The sequence below is a fragment of the Aphidius gifuensis genome, linkage group LG2 (assembly GCF_014905175.1).
Source record: "Aphidius gifuensis isolate YNYX2018 linkage group LG2, ASM1490517v1, whole genome shotgun sequence".
Classification (NCBI taxonomy): domain Eukaryota; kingdom Metazoa; phylum Arthropoda; class Insecta; order Hymenoptera; family Braconidae; genus Aphidius; species Aphidius gifuensis.
In genome coordinates, this window is record NC_057789.1 from 17,473,057 (window position 1) to 17,493,795 (window position 20,739).

Here is a 20,739-nt window from a genome sequence, read left to right on the forward strand (position 1 = left end):
TTCCAATATTCTCCAAAAAAACTCCAATAGAATGAGTATAACAGATTCTTCTAATTTCATCAAACTTAGTCTAATTAGATGGGATCATATTTACACACATATATTAAAAAACATACGACAAAAAGTAACTATGTATTCCCAAACATAAGACATCGACATTCAGGTTAAATAAAAGCGACCGCGCAAGCGGGCGCTCAGTCTCGTTTATAAAAAAACTAAAAAAAAAAAAAAATTCGATATCTTGTTTCCTCGATATCTCAAAAAGTATTCGAGATACCGAAATTCTGTTGTGGCCATTATTTTTGTCTCGGAAAGTTGTTTTAATGTCAGTCATAAAATCTTGTCGCCACGGATATCGTAATCTTGCTTGACCGCGCATTACCTCAGAAGTCCACGGGCGCGTTCTAAAAGTCATTCGAAAGCCCGTAGGTTCAAGATGGCGATCGTGGAAAACTTGAGATATTTTGTTGTGGTAAGCATGATCAGACTATTTCACTATTTTTGTACTACATTGACGTATAGTGGGTGCATTACTTTAATAAATATTTTTTTCCGCTCTGAAATTTCGCCCTGTAATACCGACAAAAATTTTATAGTAAAAAGCTATTTCTTGTAGTGGCACCATTGGTTTTTCGTAATCTGTAAAACAACGTAATAATAAAATAAAAGTTGTGAAAGTGATATGTTCAGAGTCACCTTTTGTGATTGTCACATATGGAATACAACTAGATTGTTATCAGAAAAATCGGGGAATTACATAGAGAATTTTGTCACTTTTGTCGTGTCTTTAATTTGGGCCTTATTCAATTCTTTTTTTTTTTGGACTAAAAGTAAAAAAATTGGCTGGCAAAATAAGGTAGATATTGCTTGTTTGACTATTATTAAGGCTAAGTCAAATAACTAGCAGCTAAGTGAAAAATATTATACATGATCAAAAAAATATCGATTACTTGAAAACTATTCGAAATTTTAAATAGGACAAAAATATCAGTTGAAATCGGCCTAGAAGTAGTTGCAGTAGGGGGCTTTATTTCCCCTTGTGTGCGTGGTTCGATTTGGCAAAAGTAAGTTCCTTTTTTTATTTTTTTTTTTCTAAGTCCATATTTCCAAACTCGGCAAAACTAGACAAAAATTGGACAAGAATACGAATAGGGTGAAATGACATAATCCGACGTCTCTCACCGCGAGGGCCACGGGGGTGGTAGTCACTTAGCTGAAAGGGTGTGAAATACCTGATCTTCGGAAATTTTTTTTAATACCTGGCGATTTGCCTGAACTTGCTATGGAAATAAAAAAATTTGCCTGATAATAGTTCAATTGTCATTAATTATTGAAAATGAGTATGGAAGTTAGCCGAAACAAAAATTCTGATTACTTATCACAAGTTTTATTATCGTTAATTTGTAGTTTGATTTGCTGGATCCAAATTTTATTGCCTCGTTATTTGCCTAATAGTAATTAATTAATTAAAATAATAATAAAAAGCTGAATATTAATAACCAAGGAAGAGCGAGTGCGCATGCGCATACCTTATAACCTGTCACGAGTATTAGTATTACTATTATGACATATTTCGTATGTCGCTTGAATTTTTATAACAATTGATTAGTTTTCTATTCTAGATTAGATGGAGTTATTCATTACGTGCAACACAAGAATTTTTTCATCGCATATTGTCGTAGGATGAATTATTTAAAATCATATTGCCAAGTATGCTAGGTTCACGTCGGTATCAAATGCAAATTATAAATACTCTACCTCACAGTTGTATCTAATTTCAAAGTGCTCAAAGTGGGCTCAGTCTCAGATGATATCACGTTGTACAATACAATTTGGTACCGAGATCAACTATACCAGCACGTTTATTAGTCAAAAAATCTGAGGGATATTACCTGAAAAGACTGAGTGGGTAAGACACTTTATGCTGCATAAAGAATATGTATACTGTATAGTCTAATTATTGTTATATAGCTAACAATCTCTTTTACAAATGAGCTGTATTGATGACTTTCTATAAAATGTCCTCTATAATTTGTGCTTATGAAAATTTATGTTCAGCCACTTTGAATTATTTTTAAAATAATCGATTCAAAGATATAACTTATAAATACTTTCTGATATTTTTCAAATATTTGTTGCATAGATAATATTAAAAATATAATGCATCAAATTTTGTGAATAACATTTACTAGATAGAGAATTATTTGGTTTTCAGATTTATATTTATTAGAATCTAGGAACTTGCATTATTTGTTGCCGCACATTTCCTATATTGAAAGCGGACAAGCCAAATTTTTCTAAAAAAATTGAATTGACAAAAAACTGTATTAATAATAAACTATCTGCTGTGACAATTTCAGAAAATTTCGTTTGATAGCTGAAAATATATCTTAATTAACATTGAAAAGCCCTGAATTGATATTAAAATTTAAAATGTGTTTCTTTTTTGTGAATATCCCAGGTTACAAAAATATTGTAATATAAGCAAAAACACATTCTCACTCTTTCTTTTTGTTTTATCTTATTATTTATTATTATATGAAGCATGCAATATTTTTTTTTAATGGATAAATTCATTCATTTTTCTCATAAATAAAAAAACCTGTTTCAAAGTTTCTATATATAAGTATACAAAATTGTATAAAAATTGTTGAAAAAACTCAAATTGGAATGGATTGAATATTTCGGAATTTTTTTTCCTAATTTCAAATTATTTGCATACGCTCGCCATGAAAATGTAAATAATGTATTCAATTTTATTCTCAGTTCTTCTTCACTGGCTTAGTTTTGATTTTTTTAAAATCATTAGTAACATCTAATCGTTTTGCTCAGTACTTGGCACCGCTGAGGACGTTATTGAATTTAATTTTGTGGGACAGTTAGAGCAGTGTTTTTTTTCCTCTTCATTTAAAATTCCCATTTGGTGGCAGATGTGTAGTCAGTTTCACCAAGACGAATCGCTCCATTTTTTCCAGCGGCCAAGTATCGCCCATCTGTGCACTTAATGCAGATGCGTGATGGCTCACGTAGTTCAAGATAAAACCCTATAGAGGGTTGATCAGCATCAACAGTTACACCTTCACTATCAGCATGCCAGTATTTTCCGTTTTGTCCTATAATAATAAACACATATTTAGTTATTAATAGTTTTCTTTAAAACTTTTTGAGGTACAAATTGTAATTTTATCGGTACAAATTAGCTTTTGTTTGTTTCTTTAAAATAAAAAAAAAATATTAATTTTTAAAAGCGCCATGCAATTGTTTATCAAATATTTTTATTAACAAATGCATGGCGCCTTCAAATATTAATATTTTTTAATAATTTTTTTTTTTATTTTAAAGAACAGAACAAGAGCTAATTTGTACCGATTAAATTAGAATTTGTACCTCAATAATTAAAGTAGATATGCAATTGTTAATTATCATATTGGAGTAAATAATTTTTTTTTTGTTGTTATTCTTGAGGTACAAATTCCGGGCTTGGTGGTACAAATTAGTACAAATTATTCTGCATCTGTAGCAATTTTTTTTACCCCTCTAAGTCATCTAGAAAAAAAGTCGATATTTAACCCTTTCTGGACCCTTTAATTTTGAGGTACAAATTAAATCAATGGTGGTACAAATTAGTACAAATCAAGACGCTTCTAATGAGTATCCTAGATAATTTTTCTAGGACTTATGCAGGCCAGGTTCACGCACCCATGAATATTGCATTTATTTTAACTCAAAAAGTACGTATCGATTGTACTGAATATAAATTAAATAAATAAATCAAGTTTAAATTGAAAGAAAATTGCTTATTAGTTATACTTTGATTTAAACATATATAATTGAGATGTTCTTTATTTATTTCAGACGTTTAAATTAAGGTTGTTTACAAGAGACATAGTCGTACTATTATTTAGGCTTGGAGGACTCGTATACCACTACGTTTATTTTGTGGCCCCTCTTTAAAAATTTTGTTACGCTTTTGCCATAAAAATCGTAGTGTGTGTGTAAACAGATAGGTACCAACACTATTCCAGCAAGCACAATGGAAATCGTGAGACACTGTCAAGAAGACTAGAAACCAGGAACTATAGACGTCCCAAAAGTTAGCAAACCAATATGAGCACAAACGATTATAAATAGCACTGGAATTTTATGCTCTTTTTGTGTTATTTTTGAGTGCAACTCGCGATTTTTGTGCTCTTATATATTTTTTTTTATGCAATGTTGTGCCAGCTTAAACTTAAGTCAGCACAACTTTTTCAATAATTAACCGATCGACACGTAATATGGCTCAAAATTATGTGCTTTTTATGTGTTTTTATTCTATGTATATAAATATATTTTTTTTTTTTTTATTAACCCTTCTTTAATTAATTTTTTTATTTTTTATGCAATGTTGTGCCAGCTTAAATTCAAGTCAGCACAACTTTTTCAATAATCAACCGATTGCCATGTAATATGGCTCAAAATTATGTGCTTTTTATGTGTTTTTAGTCTACGTATATAGATATATTTTTTTTTTTTTTTATTGACCCTTTTTTAATTAATTTTTTTATTTTTTATGCAATGTTGTGCCAGCTTTAACTCAAGTCAGCACAACTTTTTTAATAATCAACCGATTGACATGTAATATGGCCTAAAATTATGTGCTTTTTATGTGTTTTTATTCTATGTATATAAATATATATATTTTTTTTTATTAACCCTTTTTTAATTAATTTTTTTATTTTTTATGCAGTGTTGTGCCAGCTTAAATTTAAGTCAGCACAACTTTTTTAATAATTAACCAATCGATACGTAATATAGCTCAAAATTATGTGCTTTTTATGTGTTTTTAGTCTACGTATATAAATAATTTTTTTTTTTTTTATTAACCCTTTTTTAATTAATTTTTTTATTTTTTGTGCAATGTTGTGCCAGCTTTAACTCACGTCAGCACAACTTTTTTAATAATCAACCGATTGACATGTAATATGGCCCAAAATTATGTGTTATTTATGTGTTTTTCGTCTACGTATAAAAATAATTTTTTTTTTCTTTTATTAACCCTTTTTTAATTATTTTTTTTATTTTTTAAGCAATGTTGTGCCAGCTTAAATTCAAGTCAGCACAACTTTTTCAATAATCAACCGATTGACACGTAATATGGCTCAAAATTATGTGCTTTTTATGTGTTTTTATTCTATGTATATAAATATATTTTTTTTTTTTTTATTAACCCTTTTTTAATTATTTTTTTTATTTCTTATGCAGTGTTGTGCCAGCTTAAATTTAAGTCAGCACAACTTTTTCAATAATCAACCGATTGATATGAAATGACGCTCAGAATTATGTGCTTTTTATGTGTTTTTAGTCTACGTATATAAATAATTTTTTTTTTTTTTATTAACCCTTTTTTAATTAATTTTTTTATTTTTTATGCAATGTTGTGCCAGCTTTAACTCAAGTCAGCACAACTTTTTTAATAATCAACCGATTGACATGTAATATGGCCCAAAATTATGTGCTTTTTATGTGTTTTTAGTCTACGTATATAAATAATTTTTTTTTTTTTTATTAACCCTTTTTTAATTAATTTTTTTATTTTTTGTGCAGTGTTGTGCCAGCTTAAATTTAAGTCAGCACAACTTTTTCAATAATTAACCGATCGACACGTAATATGGCTCAAAATTATGTGCTTTTTATGTGTTTTTATTCTATGTATATAAATAATTTTTTTTTTTTTTATTAACCCTTTTTTAATTAATTTTTTTATTTTTTATGCAGTGTTGTGCCAGCTTAAATTCAAGTCAGCACAACTCTTTTAATAGTGCTCGATCGACACATATATGGCTTAGAATTATGTGCTTTTTATGTGTTTTTATTCTATGTATATAAATAATTTTTTTTTTTTTTATTAACCCTTTTTTAATTAATTTTTTTATTTTTTATGCAGTGTTGTTTTAAGCTTGAATTCAAGTTAAACACCTTTTTCAATAATTAACAATTGACATGAAATAAAGCTTAGAATTACATGTGTTATGTGTTTTTATTCTACGTATATAATAAAAATTGTTTTAGATTGAACGAATTAACTTTAATCTATTCGGGTTTTTAATCTTTATTCCACTATAACAAATATATTCACAGCACCATATCAAAGGTCAGTCATATATCGTAGGTCGATTTTTTTTTCGTCAATCGGTTGATTATTGAAAAAGTTGTGCTGACTTGAGTTAAAGCTGGCACAACATTGCATAAAAAATAAAAAAATTAAAAGAGTTAATAAAAAATATATATTATGCATGGAATAAAACACATAACGCAATTTGAGCCATATTACGTCGATTGAAACAAAAGTTGTGCTGACTGAGAACAATATTTCATAAACAATAAAATTTAATTAAAGGGTTGATAAAAAATTATATGACATATACATAGAGATAAAAACACATAAAAGCACATATTTTGAGCCGTATTCGTGTCGATCGGTAATGAAAAGGTTATGCTGACTTAATTTAAGCTGGCACAACACTACACAAAAAAAAAATTAATTAAAGGGAGTTAACAAAAAACCCTTCGTAGACTAAAATACATAAAAACACATAATTCGACGTCATTTCATATCAATCGGTTGATTATAAAGTTGTGCTGACGGCACAACGCACCGTAAGTAAAAAAGGGGTTAATAAAAAAAATATATTTATATACATAGAATAAAACATACTTTACATAATTGACCATATTGTGTCAATCGGTTGATTAATAAGCTGACTTGGCTAAACTGCCAAAAAAAAAAAATAATTAAAAAGTTAATAAGAAAAAATTATTGATATAGGTAGAATGAAAACACATAAAAAGCACATAATTTCATATACAGCATGTCAGTATCAGTTGATATTAAAAAGTTGTGCTGACTTTATTACTGGCACAACACATAAAATAATAAAGTTAATAAAAAAATATTTATATATTTATATACATAGAATAAAAAACACATAAAAAGCACATAATTTTGAGCCATATTACGTGTCAATCGGTTGATTATTAAAAAAGTTGTGCTGAGTTGAGTTAAAGCTGGCACAACATTGCATCAAAAATAAAAAAATTAATTAAAAAAGGGTTAATAAAAAAATATATATATATTTATATATATAGAATGAAAACACATAAAAAGCACATAATTTTGAGCCATATTACGTGTCGATCGGTTAATTATTGAAAAAGTTGTGCTGACTTAAGTTTAAGCTGGCACAACATTGCATAAAAAAAAATATATAAGAGCACAAAAATCGCGAGTTGCACACAAAAATAACACAAAAAGAGCATAAAATTCCAGTGCTATTTATAATCGTTTGTGCTCATATTGGTTTGCTAACTTTTGGGACGTGAACTATAGACGGTAAGCTGATGGCAAAAAAACTAGACTCAACCGTATACGAAAAGAACTTGTCAAAAGGTAGTCCTTGGGACCTAGAACACGTTGCACATACCCTCTTTTTTTATTGTATTCGCCTTGCCGAGCACTACAATTTGATAGTAATTTGAAGATTTTTTAGGAAAAAACGAACTCGTTAAAAATAAAAATGTACGGTATATCAACTTATAGTCCTATCCTTGCGTATAAAAGTTGTAAACTTTGACATTAATTATCTCAAAAAAACGACGTCAGAAAAAATCGAAAAAAATTAAGAGTATAGATATTTATTCCATTTGAAAAATGAGCCAAAAAAAAAAAAAATTGAGTGACGATTTAATTATTTATAAGCAATCTTAAAATATAATTAATCATTATTTTTTTAAGTTAAGCTGGATTTCAATTTAAATTTTTATTCATTTAATACATATAAAAAAAAAATGTAAATGAGTCGTATTTAACGTGCTACGCTTCTTTTTTCATGAAGAAGTTTTTAACACGGTGTGCCTCACGTCTTGCTTTCTGTATTTCCAACCGTCAACTCCTTACAACTCATTTTGCGACAGTCATGGATGTCGACTTTTGTAATGCGTTCAAACTGTACCCGATTTCTATTATAGCCCAGGGAAACCATGAAAAACCTGGGCAGTACAGCCGGCTTGCGCCTACCACTCGATACATGGCGTCGGTGGTCGGTGGTGACCCGTGACCATATATTTAATACTACATTTAGTATTAAATATATGCCCGTGACCTCCCTGTCACAAAGCTCGAACCTTAACCGCAGTGCCATATCGTTGGCTGTATTCATTTAATATATTTTTTCGTTTGTTTATGATTACTATATAGATGCAATATATATAAGAACTTAATACTTAAAAAAACACCACAAAAAAAAAAAAAAAAAATTAAGAAAACCAAATTTGATATTATCTCTCGCGAGAAGTCTCTGCCTAATGCTAGTATCGTCTCGCCTGAAAAATTGTCAGTCTCGACTCGGTCTCGTCCCGAGTTCGCGAGACGAGACGAGAAAGTGCCGAGACTGCTCTTTCTTTTTTTTACTTTTTCTATAATCCTAATGCTCAAATAACTTATTAACCTAATGCTCATATAAAATTAACTTAAATAACACTCGAATTAACTTATGCTCTTCTATTTTAATCCGACTGTTAAATTCTTTATTTACTTTATGTTACTTTCCAACTAGAGCCAAGATTGAACTATTTTCAATAATCTCTGAAATAATTTATAGATAAGGAAAAAAATCAAAAATAGTCATTTAAAGTCACCTTTGACTTGAATAATTAATATTTTTTAATGAAATATTTATTTATGATTGAGAAATATATATGTTTTCTGTAATAAAACTGATTATTTGTAGTTAAAGGTTTAAATGCGTTTTTTAGATTTTTTTTTTTTATTCTTGATCTGTTATACGGTTTTTCTGGAAAACTAAAAAGAAATTGAAAATTTCACAAGAGTAAGTTTCGTTTTCTTTTTTTTTTACAACCAAAATAATGTTAAAAAAGAAAAAAAATTTTTTTTTCGAAAATAAAAATTTTGAAAATCGAAAAAAAATACTTCCTATTGAGTGCCTACTCGATTGAAAAGCTTAAAATACTTGTTTTACGTCCTCGAATCTATAATCGAAAATTCAGAAAAAAAACAGGGGCTTTTTGAGATATCAAAAATTGAAAAAAAAAAAAAAGTACGGGTTTTTTTAAGGCCAAAATCAACAACATATCAAAAAATGAGGGAAATCGCAAATAGTCAGGCCGCAAACTCCGTGACTCGGCTAAGAACGCCACATATATATAACTTCCTTCGAAATAAATCATTCCGTATTATGTTAAAATATTTTTTTTTTTAATAACTGAAATGCATTTTTATCTAAACGCTGTACCCCGTAAAAATCACATATTTTGTAAGGATTGATGAAAGTCGAATTTATTATTACGAGACATAATTTTATTTTTATAAACGCCACCCCGTAAAAAGTAGAAAATTTAAAAAAAAAAAGAAATTTTATAAAATTCAAATTCCAATATTCGTGAGTAAACTTTTCTTTTTAACGCACGAAAAAAAAAACAAATTGTCTCGTCCAAATTACGGTGTTGTCGTCTTGTAGTACACTGTAAAAAATTTCTAGCTGCAGCAACAAGATAGATAGCTGTGACAATGATCCACGCGAACTAAGCTACAGCTAGATACGTTAGCTTTCCATGGATAGCTAAACTCATATATGTAGCTTCTTAATAATTTTGATGCACTATTCATATCAAACTCTTTCTAGCGTTTAACACCCTATTGTTTATTTGAGTCATTGTTGTAACTATTATTATTGTTCTTTCTTTCATTTATTTATTTTTTTTTTTTCCATAATTTTAATTATTTTTGTACATCAATTTCAGAAAATAGGATATGTTTATAATCACATGACAGTTGTTGACAATGAGAACTACACATCAAAAATTAGAATAAAATTAGTGTTGGTTGAAATTATTGACGGTATTTTTTAAAGTTTCTAATCCTGTTATTTTCATTTAAAACATAATTGTAACAGCATGCACCAATAAAATCATCATTATATAGGCATTGTTATCGTTATAATATTTCTTTCACTATGGGCACATAGATTATATGCATCTTACGAGCCTGGATAGCTATCCTGACTATCCAGCTGGCCGAAATCACAAACCGATTGTCTTGTCTCTTAAGCTATCCAGTACCTCGTTCCTGTAGCTAAAAATTTTTTACAGTGTATTTATAAAAAAATTTTTACTTAAAAATAACAAAAAAATTCTCAGTGTACTCTCCCCTGAGCGGTCATATTTCCTTCGGTCATGGCATGGTTACGACCCAATGTTACTTCCCAACATTTATATACTTAATTATGAGTTTTAGTTTATATGTATATACTTCTATATACTTGTTAACTTATAAATTCAAAAAGTTATACATTTGTTCTTAGTTGCCCTTGCTTCGGTCAGATACCAAACGCTCTTCGAATTTTAGATTCTTATTGATCTATCGAGACAAGTAAATTTTTTCCGCGTACCTATTTTATTAGACTCAAGATAGTAAAAAGTGCATACCTTTAAACCGAACGATTCCACGTTCACAACGTTCAACGCGAATCGTCTCATATCCAGCTTTATTGCATTCTAGTTTTGGGCTGGCAGAACTTTTAGGTCCAACGAAACCTTGTTCACATCGCAACACAAGAATTGGTCGATTCATCAAATAGAAATAATATTTAGAAGCATCTCCGTCTCCACTAGTTGGTAGGTCGAAATTTGCATAAAGATGTCCGGATCGTTTTGTTGCTAAAAATTTCCCATTATTTGCACGTAATGCAACAGTCCCATCATTATGCTGCCAAACGAGATCGAATAATGCATTTGAACTGCGTTTATGATCAGATGCTTGTATACCACCACCAGCTTCAAGACTCCAGTAACGATCTTGCATTGTTCGAATGTACCAACGTTTTGTAACACGATCGAACTCAAGTTGAAATGTTTCATGACCAGATATTTCGTCTTGATTAGCTGTTACATCAACACCTGGAATAATGTTTTTTCTCATTACTGTATACATTAAACGTGTGACGCTGAAACTTGAACCTAGCAGATATATGCCCGTCAAAGCCCAAAAGTCATGAGAATAGGGTATAGCACAGCGGTAGTAATATTGAATGTTATAAACATTTCTTTAAAATAATTTCGGTAGCTAATACTTTAATTTATACAATATTAAACATGAAAACCATAAAAACATTGGGGCCCTAATTTTTTTTTTTACCTCTCTCTATCTCCACAGACTTTCCCACTAAATGTTTTCCAGGTGGTGGAAATGTCTGACGGAGAAAAGTTTATCATTATTATTGTTATAAAAAGATGCATCAGTAGAATTTCGAATAAAAATATATTTTACTTCTTCAAGATGTCTTTTATTCAATGGATATTTTAGAACTACTGTGCAACGAATATTTACTGTAAAAAAAATTGTTTAAACTCTTAACGATTATTAACTTTATAATTTTCTATTGGTCTTTATTTTCAATATTTTTTTTACAATAAATATTCGTTGCATAGTATTTCTGAAATATCCATTGAATAAAAGACATCTTTAAGAAGTAAAATAGATTTTTTTTTTTTTAAATTCTACTGATGCATTTTTTTATAACAATAATAAACACAAACAATAACGACAATGTGATATCGTGCTGTCGATCACACGCCCGTATATGTTACCGATTGTTTATTATTGTTTTTATTGTTATAAACAAATGCATAAGTAGAAATCCAAAAAAAAAAATATATTTTACTTCTTCAAGATGTCTTTTTTATAATTAATTAAATATATTATCGAAAAAATACCATAAATGAATAAAATATATTTGACATTATGGCACATGTGAATCTTGACGATGTGGCAATGTATTTTTCTACTATTTTGTTCACTCAATAGTGTTCAACTCAAGAAGACAGTTTTATGACAGCGTCAGCCAATAGAGTGACGTATAAACGTTGCCACGTAAAGTTAACTGACGGTGTCTTGTCCTTTTTTATAAAGACGAGACTGAGCGCCCGCTTGCGCGGTCGTTTGTATTCAACTTGAATGTCGATGTCATATGTTTGGGAATAGTTACGTTTTTTTGTATGTTTTTTTATATGCATATAATAATTAGATATGCATTTACATACTTTGAGTTTGTTATTGTATCAGCAGCCTTTTTCATTTAACTGTACATATATATAAAAATAAATAAACAAAAAGAAATATGATGAATATTCCGATATTCAGTGCGAATATTTTATATCAATTTCATTAATATTAATTCTAAAATAGTGACAGTTTTTTATCTTTCGCTTAAATCATTAATATCTATAAAGTTTTATTTCAATAGATAATTTCAATAATTGTAATGATGATCAACATGTCATGTTAAAGAAAAATCAAAAAATGACGTGTAGATCGTGCCCTTCGGGCACTCAACTTTGACTTTCTATTATTCGTTTTTTTAAAAAAACTATTATGTGGATCCCAGCTTTTTTTGTTCCAAATTGTATTATTGATGCTGATGGTGTTACACTGAGAGAAACTTAACTAAAAATTACAAACGTATAAGAAAAAATTACAAAGCGAATAGTAAAAACTGCGTTCCTCCGATTATTTGTAAGAATTATTCGTATATTGATAGATAATTTTTACAATAAAGTTATGTAAAAAATCTGGCCATTGACTATATACAATACTAAGCCATAAAAATTACATAATTTTATTGTAATTTTTCTTTAAAAAAAATGACTAAATTCACGATACTCACAAGTAAATTCTAGCAGACTGAGAATTTACGCATTACCGGTTTTAGAATTTACTATATTCTATTATAAATTTTATTTAAAAGTTGGACATTTTTTGTGCTAAGTTCGGCAGTTTGTGCTAGATTCACGGAGAACGGCAATCAATTCCCGGCAACATTTTTTCTTTTCTGTTTACACACTCAAAACTCGAAAACTAATTGATATATAGAAAAAATTCATTCTTGATAAATTGTTTAGAAATAAATTACCAACAATAAACCACGCTTAACCCCATACCTAGCTTCAACAGATAAGGCTGTAGAAATGCTTGAAATTACATGACAATTCAATCATTTGTTCAATCAGTCGGCCATCTTTATATTATTTCGCCCCACAACCAGAATTTTTACAAAGCGATATAGTAAAAAATATTTAAGTCTATTTGACATTATTGCATCTGTGACAATAAGGCAAGGTATTTTTCTATTATTTTGTTTACAGTGTACTCAATAGTGTTCATAACTATTAAATTAACTTAGCCACTATTTTAAATATATCGATTTATTGAATGTATCGAACGTATAACGTGTATGTGTATGTGTGTGTGTGAGAACTAATGAAAATCGATGTGTCGACAGCGTCAGCCAATAGAATGACGAATAAACGTTGCCACGTGAAGTTAACTGAAAGTGTCTTGCCCTTTTTTATAAAGGAAAGGCTTTCTCAATTTGTTTTTTTTTTTTTTTTGACATCGTAATAAATAAAAATTCAACAATTGAAATAAAAAAAAACAATCCTTAAGAAAAAAAAGCAGTCATGTCATGGCGTCGCTAAGACGACGGCTAATTTATTTGTCCCGATAATAACAGAATTTATTAGCAGACAATAGATAGCATATAATGGCAGACAATAGATGAAAAGAAAAATGTGAAACGAAAATTATTTATTGACGATTGCATTATTTCTAAATAATTGTTTATTTTCGATGTGAAAGACGTCAGCTACAAAATTTCAATTTATAATCTATGTTATTGTTATTGAGAGGCAAATTTTTATTATATTGATACAAATTAGCCTTTGCTTTTCCTTTGAAATAGATAAGAAATAAATTTTTAAAAAATTCATCATTTAAGGCACCATGCGTCTGTACACTGTATAAACATTTTGAAGCACTTTTTTTATTGTCTTTATTCTTCAGATGAATACAAAATAATGAATACAAAATAACTCCAATCATTTAACAATTTTTCCATGATCCTGAGTCAGTTATAAAAAAAATTAACCCGTCCTCTACCCTTCGATGAGATAAAAATAAAATGATTGTAGCACAAATTAGTACAAATTAAAGAGCTTCCAATGACTATTTTATAACGGTTTCCTTTTCCGCGAGCAATTGCCGAGTTCGTTCCCGCTTCCCCGAAATGCCCGGATTAATTTGTGAGGGCGGGGCACGTTCATCCGAGTTCGTTCCCAAAAAAAAATCCGAGTTCGTTCCAATCGTTTCCCCTACCGTGTCCCCTCCACTTTGCCAGTTCGCTTTTTTCCGGAGACCGAATTCAACCGAGTCTAGCCGGTGCAGCACGATTCGTAATTCCACCAACCATCGATCAAGCATGCCCGAATCTAACCGAGTCTACCCGGTGTAGCACGACTTTTTAGTATTATTAAGATATTATTGATTAATATCAAATATTTATACTTCATTAATTGACTTATTAATTAAAATACCAATTTTATAATTAGTTTATTAATTAATGAATTAATTTTAATTGAGATTACTATTTAATATAAAGTTTGACTTTTATATATTGACATATATATCGAATTTATTTTCTATACGGTTATTTATTTTATAAGCAAAAAGTTACTAATTATGACTTATATTTGAAGAAAATAAATAAAAATAATGAATAATTGATAAAAAAAAATATTATATTTATAACATACAATATGCATAGATGTATTTTGTATCAAAATATAGTATTTATTTTATTATATTATTATTTATTTTTGTTATTTCATCATTTATTATTGAATTTCTTATACTATATTATATATTGACCTTTATATTTACTCTATTTTACTCTACTACATATTTTAAAGAATATAAATGTACATATTAAATAATAAAAAATATTATATTTATGTATATCATATCAAAATATATAATATTTATAATATTAGATTATTATTTTTTATTTTATTTCATCTATTATTATTTATTTTTAAGCACTCAAAATAAATTATTTTATATTGACATTTATATTTTACTTTGACTTATATTTGAAAAAATATATTATATATATATATATATACAATATACATTATATGTATATAAAACACATTTTTAAACATGCCTGCAATTTGCCGCGAATCCTAAGCCTGGAAAAAATGTGGAGGGAAATGTTAAGGGAGGGGGTATCTAAAACTAAAATAGGGGAAATCGCGATGGGAACGAACTCGGCTGCAATAGTACCGCCCCCGGGAACGAACTCGGATTTTTTTTTGGCCTTAATCCGGCTTGGGAACGAACTCGGTACCAGCCGTTCAAAATAAGGGACTTAGTTTTTTTTCGTGAAATTTTTTTTTTCCGTTTTTTTTTTAATTTTTTTCTTTTTAGTTAAAAATAAGGAAATAATGAAAAGTTGGTATGGTATATTCGTTCTCATTGATATAAAAGTATCTTTTTTAACTGAATTTTTTTTTTTTTAATTAAGACTAAAATTATGCCGAAAAATTTTCTGACGGTCGTTGTCGGTCATGTTTTCAATGACGTGACAAAAGAAAAATGATGGTCATTTACATCTCTAGTTATACCTTGTTTCACCGAGACATAACGCTGATTCAATGCAGCAACTAATGATGCCTGTGGAAGAGATTCTTCGAGAGAGAATAATTCATCTCTTGTGACTGTTGTTGATCTTGATTTTAAAACTGCTTTTGAACCAATCGGTGCCAAGTAAGCACCATGAACATCTCTAGAAAAAAAAATCATTTTCCTGTTAAATATAAAGAAAAATAAAAATTTATTGAAAAAATTATTTAAAAAAAAAGGAAGTTTGAACAATGTAACCGTTGCAATAAAACTTTGCTGACACTGTTCTTTACGGCAATATAAGAAATAAAGATGATTCATAAAATTTGTCAAGTAAGCACTATAAACAAAAGTATAGCATATAAAAACAAAACATAAATCTACGATTTATGTACCCATAAAAACCTCAACTTTTTATTCTGTTCATAATTTTAGTAATCAAGAAACGTGAAATATACAAAACGATGTCAAAATTTTAGAGTATAAAAGTGAGTAATTTGTTGGATAAAAAAAAAAATGAAGAGATTATTGACGATAGCAATTTTAATATATTGAATGAATAATATTACAGTATAATCTCTCTATAGTGACATCGTCGGGGCTCAAATTCTCGGAATTTATTATAGAGAGCGTCTCCCACTCTAGCGTCGAGGGGAATTGAGTGAGCGCGACGGATAGAATAATAAAATGAGAAAGAATATACTACGTCACACACCGATACACCAACACAAGTAGGGACATTCTGGAGTGAGGGAAAAAATTCTCCTACGCTGACGCTCGATGTCACTATAGAGAATGTCACTATAGAGAGATTATACTGTATATGGTGTGCTCGGCAAGATTCCGATATCCGAGACTTGAACCTATGACCACAAATTCCTAAGTACTCTAAACCTGTGCCTATTGTTTCGTCAAAACGTTTTATATTTTCCAAATAATTATTGACATAACTTAAATACTATTTTACCATTATTATTACTTGATAAGTTGGTCGAAAAAAAAAAAAAAGAAATGTTAGTCATGTTTTGTCATAACTTGTAACTGAAAAAAACTTGTTACTGAAGTAAATCAAATAACGTTGCATTTCCATATCGCTCCTGTGGTTAAACGAGTTAAGGCACAGGGTTAGAATCGTTAGGAATGTTCGGTCATAGGTCCGAGTCCCACGTTAGGTAGAAAAAAAAAAAAAAAAAAAAAAAACTAGAAAAAAAAAAATACATCAGGTCCGTTCCTGAAAAAATATCCAAGTTCGTTCCAATCGGTCCCACTACCATAGCGCCTCCACTTTGCCACAAATTAGTTTTTTTGGTATTACTTAGATATTATTAATTAATATCAAATATTAATACTGATGTTAATTAAATTATTTCATTGATATTATATATCAAGAGGCACGGTACTGTCTCGTGTTAAGTATATAAGAAAAAAAAACAATACTGAAAAAAAAAAAAAAAAGACGGCGAAAACACTGTACACCGAATAGAGGTAACCTCATCCCTCGCTAATTTTTAATAATTTATTCAAAATATGATGATGACGATAAAAATAAATGATTTTTATAAATCAAATTTCTATTGTATCAAGCTTTGCTATTAAAAAAAATCCAAATTATTCAATAGTTCAATTTTACATCTAGTTTGATCGATCTGGGCGCAGTTCAAGTTTTATCTAGTCAGATCTGGTTAGATCAAATTTGATCTGGTCAGATAAGATTTGATTTGAAACCAGATCAAGTTTGATCTGTACCCAGATCTGATCAGATCAAATCTTATCTAAGCCAGATCAAATTAGATCTAATTTGATCTGATTTGATCTGACGATTTTTCCCTGGGTGGTAACAACTTTTTGTGAAGTATGTGTCAAACTCAAAACAAATGTGTAAATGTGTCAAAGTTACAAAACAATAATTTTGAGGCTGAATTTATTAAATTCGATATGACCAAAGTCTGAACTATTAAAAATTAAAATTTTTTACTTGACCTCACCTGGTTCGTCTAAAATAAAATTCCAATATTAGGTATAGATATATATTTTACATCAAGTGGTGTCAAGTATAGAATTTTAATAGTTCAAGTATAAAGTATAAAGTATTAATTTTGAATTTTGATACTGTATCTAAATTCATATACTTACAATTATAGTGACAATTTCGAATACTTGACTCTTTTTTGTTAAAAAAAACTTTGTTTTTTGTTTTTTTGTTGCGATTAATATATGATTTGACTTTTATATATCTTTATTATTTAATTTATAAGCAAAAATTTATTAATTTTGACTTATATTTTAAAACAAAATAAAAACATTGAATAATTGATAGTACTATCAATCACTGTTAAAAATGTTTGCTTGAAATTTAATGTACATGCAGGTAAAAAGATTTTATATTTACGAGTGTGACGTATTTGCTTATATGATCACAATTGTTCACATTATCCAAACTTCACCGGACGTAATCCGATATTTTATATTCATTTTTTTAATAATTTATTCAGCATTTTGTCAAAGTGTAAAATACCATAATCTTTTTCTTTTTCTTTTAATAAAAATACAATATTCTACATCCGTTGAAGCGAAGCTAAAATAAGTCAGCAATAATTAATTGCTGAGTATCATGAGAATTGTTTGTAATGATTGGTCAAGAGGTGTTCTTACCATAAAACATTCTTGTTACCAGTCCTATAAAAGCCTATGTATTTTCAGAAAAAATTGCTCTCGTAAATGAATAATTAACATCTACCTTGTTTTCGGCATATTTTTAAATCATGTAATCTACAAATAAACCGTTTAATGTCTAAAATATAATTTACTTTGATTTGTGTTGTTAATTAATTAATATTTACGCCATTTTTATCATCCAGTGATTATCATCAAGATACTTTACATCTACAAGGTCGACCATCCACATTGACAACGCCTTCACAACCTTCTTGATTTTCACGTTTAACATCATTAAAAATAAAAACTACGCACATTTACCTCTAATCCTGTTACCCGGTTGGGAATAACAAAATAGAGGACTTTAAAAATATTGTTTACTGATTAGTTTATTTGTTGTTTTTAAATAATTTAATATTTATTTTCTTTTAAGTTCAATTAAATTATTTTATAAAAACTAAAATAAACCTGTCTCGTAACACGAGTTTTTAAATTTTCCCAAAAAATTTGTAGGAATTCGAATATTTATTGAAGAAATGACTTGCAAATTTTACGTAGAAATTTCAGAAATTGACTAAACTTATCAAAGTGACTCTGAGGGGACTCGAACCTACCTACCTAACTACCTAACCAATTTCTAAACCGAACGCTCTATACCGCTACACCATCAGGGTGATGTGTGAACTGAGTCCTCTCGAAATGTTTGTCATGCTTTTTTTTTTTTTCTGTTGAAAGGTTAAAAAAACTTAACTAACAAAATTTCTACAGTACATAAAATTATTTTTAGTACAGTGTATTAAAATCTTAGCATTTTACCTTATATTTAAAGTACAGTTCAAATTCTTTTTCAAGTACTGTGCATTGAAATCCAAGCATTTCATCTTAAATTTAATGTACAATAGTTGAAATTTTTTTCAAGTATATTGTGCATTAAAATCATAGCATTTTACCTTAAATTTAATGAACAGTAGTTGAAATTCTTTCCAAGTACTGTGCAGTAAAACCAAGCATCTCACTTGAAAATTACAGGACAGTACATAATTCACAATGAAAGTACAAAAACTTGAAATTTAAGGGTCAGTAGTCAGTACTGGAATTTTAGTGCATGCGTACCGGAAATGTGCTTGAAATTTCATGTTTTTTCAAAAAATGTACATTAAATTTCAAGTATTACACATACTACCTTAAATTTCCAATACGATGCTTGATTTTTAATGTAAATTCACATTAAAATTTAAGTTTTTGTACTGTAAATTTAAAGGACGGTGCATGAATTTCAGTTTACAGCACAAAAAATTGAATTTTACATCAAAAAACTTGAAATTTAATGCAAATGTACTTGAAACATGCTTGAAATTTCAACTTATTTTTAACAGTATATATATATATTATCATTCATATATAGAATTTATCATGTTATATTATTATTCATTTATTTTATTTTAATATTTATTGTTCAATTTATAATATTATATGATATATTGAGCTTTATATTTACTGACTCATATTTTGAAAAATATTACTGTACATATTGAATAATCAAAAAATATGATATTTATATGTATATTGTTTTAAGCAATCGAAATATATTATTATATATTGAAATTTATATTTTACTTTGACTTATATTTAGAAAAATACATTATATATAATGCCAACGAAAATTTAATATACATTTTCTAATATATCTGCAATTTGCTGCCAATCCCAAGCCTCCAGAAAAAATGGAGGAAAATGTTGAGGGAGGGTAGAGAAAACTAAAATAGGGGAATTAGCGATAGGAACGAACTCGGCTGCAATAGTATCACCCCCCAGAGAGGCTATTCTCGAATGATTGTGAGTTGACTCAATCACACGGATCGAGGTCCGTGAACGGATCTCAGTTCGTCGCTCAAGTAGATCCGTTCACGGACCTCGATCCGTGTGAGTGAGTCGTCGAGATAGGACGGGATAGGAACTGAACACATATTTTTTTATGTACACGAAGAGAAGTTTCCAATAAAAATTGTTGTGCTAGCACAATAAAAAGGTGGCCAAACTGAATTCTCGTAGAAATTGTTAAGTTTATAATATTATTTGTTTTATTTTTAACATATTTTATTATGTGTTCTACAAAAATTGTTAAACAGCACAACAATTTTTAGTGGACCTACAATTTTTATTATATGTATTATAATTTTTGTTTTAAGAAATAATAAATTTTGTTAATCGTAAAACAAATTTTATTAGTAGTCAAATAATTTTTATTGAACAGCACAACAATTTTTACTGTCCAGCAATATTTGTTGATCTTTTAACAATTATTGTAGCGCAGTGGAAAAAATTTTGTTGTTCTAGCACAATAAATTTTACCTTTCTACCATACAAAACCGAACGTAATTCGGAAGATTCGGGATCTTTCGGTATGAGTGCCTAATCGCCAACAGCTGTCCGGTTAAATGTTAATAACTAATGTGCATTTCAGCAGTGTTCAGCAGTGAAAATTGTTTATAATAAAATCCAATTATTTCAATAACACTTAATTATAAAAAAAGTTAATAATTTAATAAAAATAAAATTAGAATAATGTTCAA

General features: G+C 28.7%; 1 protein-coding gene across 4 annotated transcripts in view; it reads right to left on the reverse strand.

Moving 5' to 3' along the window:
* Positions 1–786: 786 nt before the first annotated feature.
* LOC122849220 (protein singed) overlaps positions 787–20,739 on the reverse strand; it is a 47,234-nt gene continuing 27,281 nt past the window's right edge. For all 4 annotated transcript variants that reach the window (XM_044147883.1, XM_044147885.1, XM_044147882.1 and 1 more), the window contains exons 5-7: positions 15,514–15,674; positions 10,483–10,953; positions 787–3,113 (exon numbers count right to left, since the gene is read on the reverse strand). In XM_044147883.1, the coding sequence (XP_044003818.1) occupies positions 2,908–3,113; positions 10,483–10,953; positions 15,514–15,674 (838 nt within the window). In that variant the 3' untranslated portion in view covers positions 787–2,907. The remainder of the gene's footprint in view (positions 3,114–10,482; positions 10,954–15,513; positions 15,675–20,739) is intronic.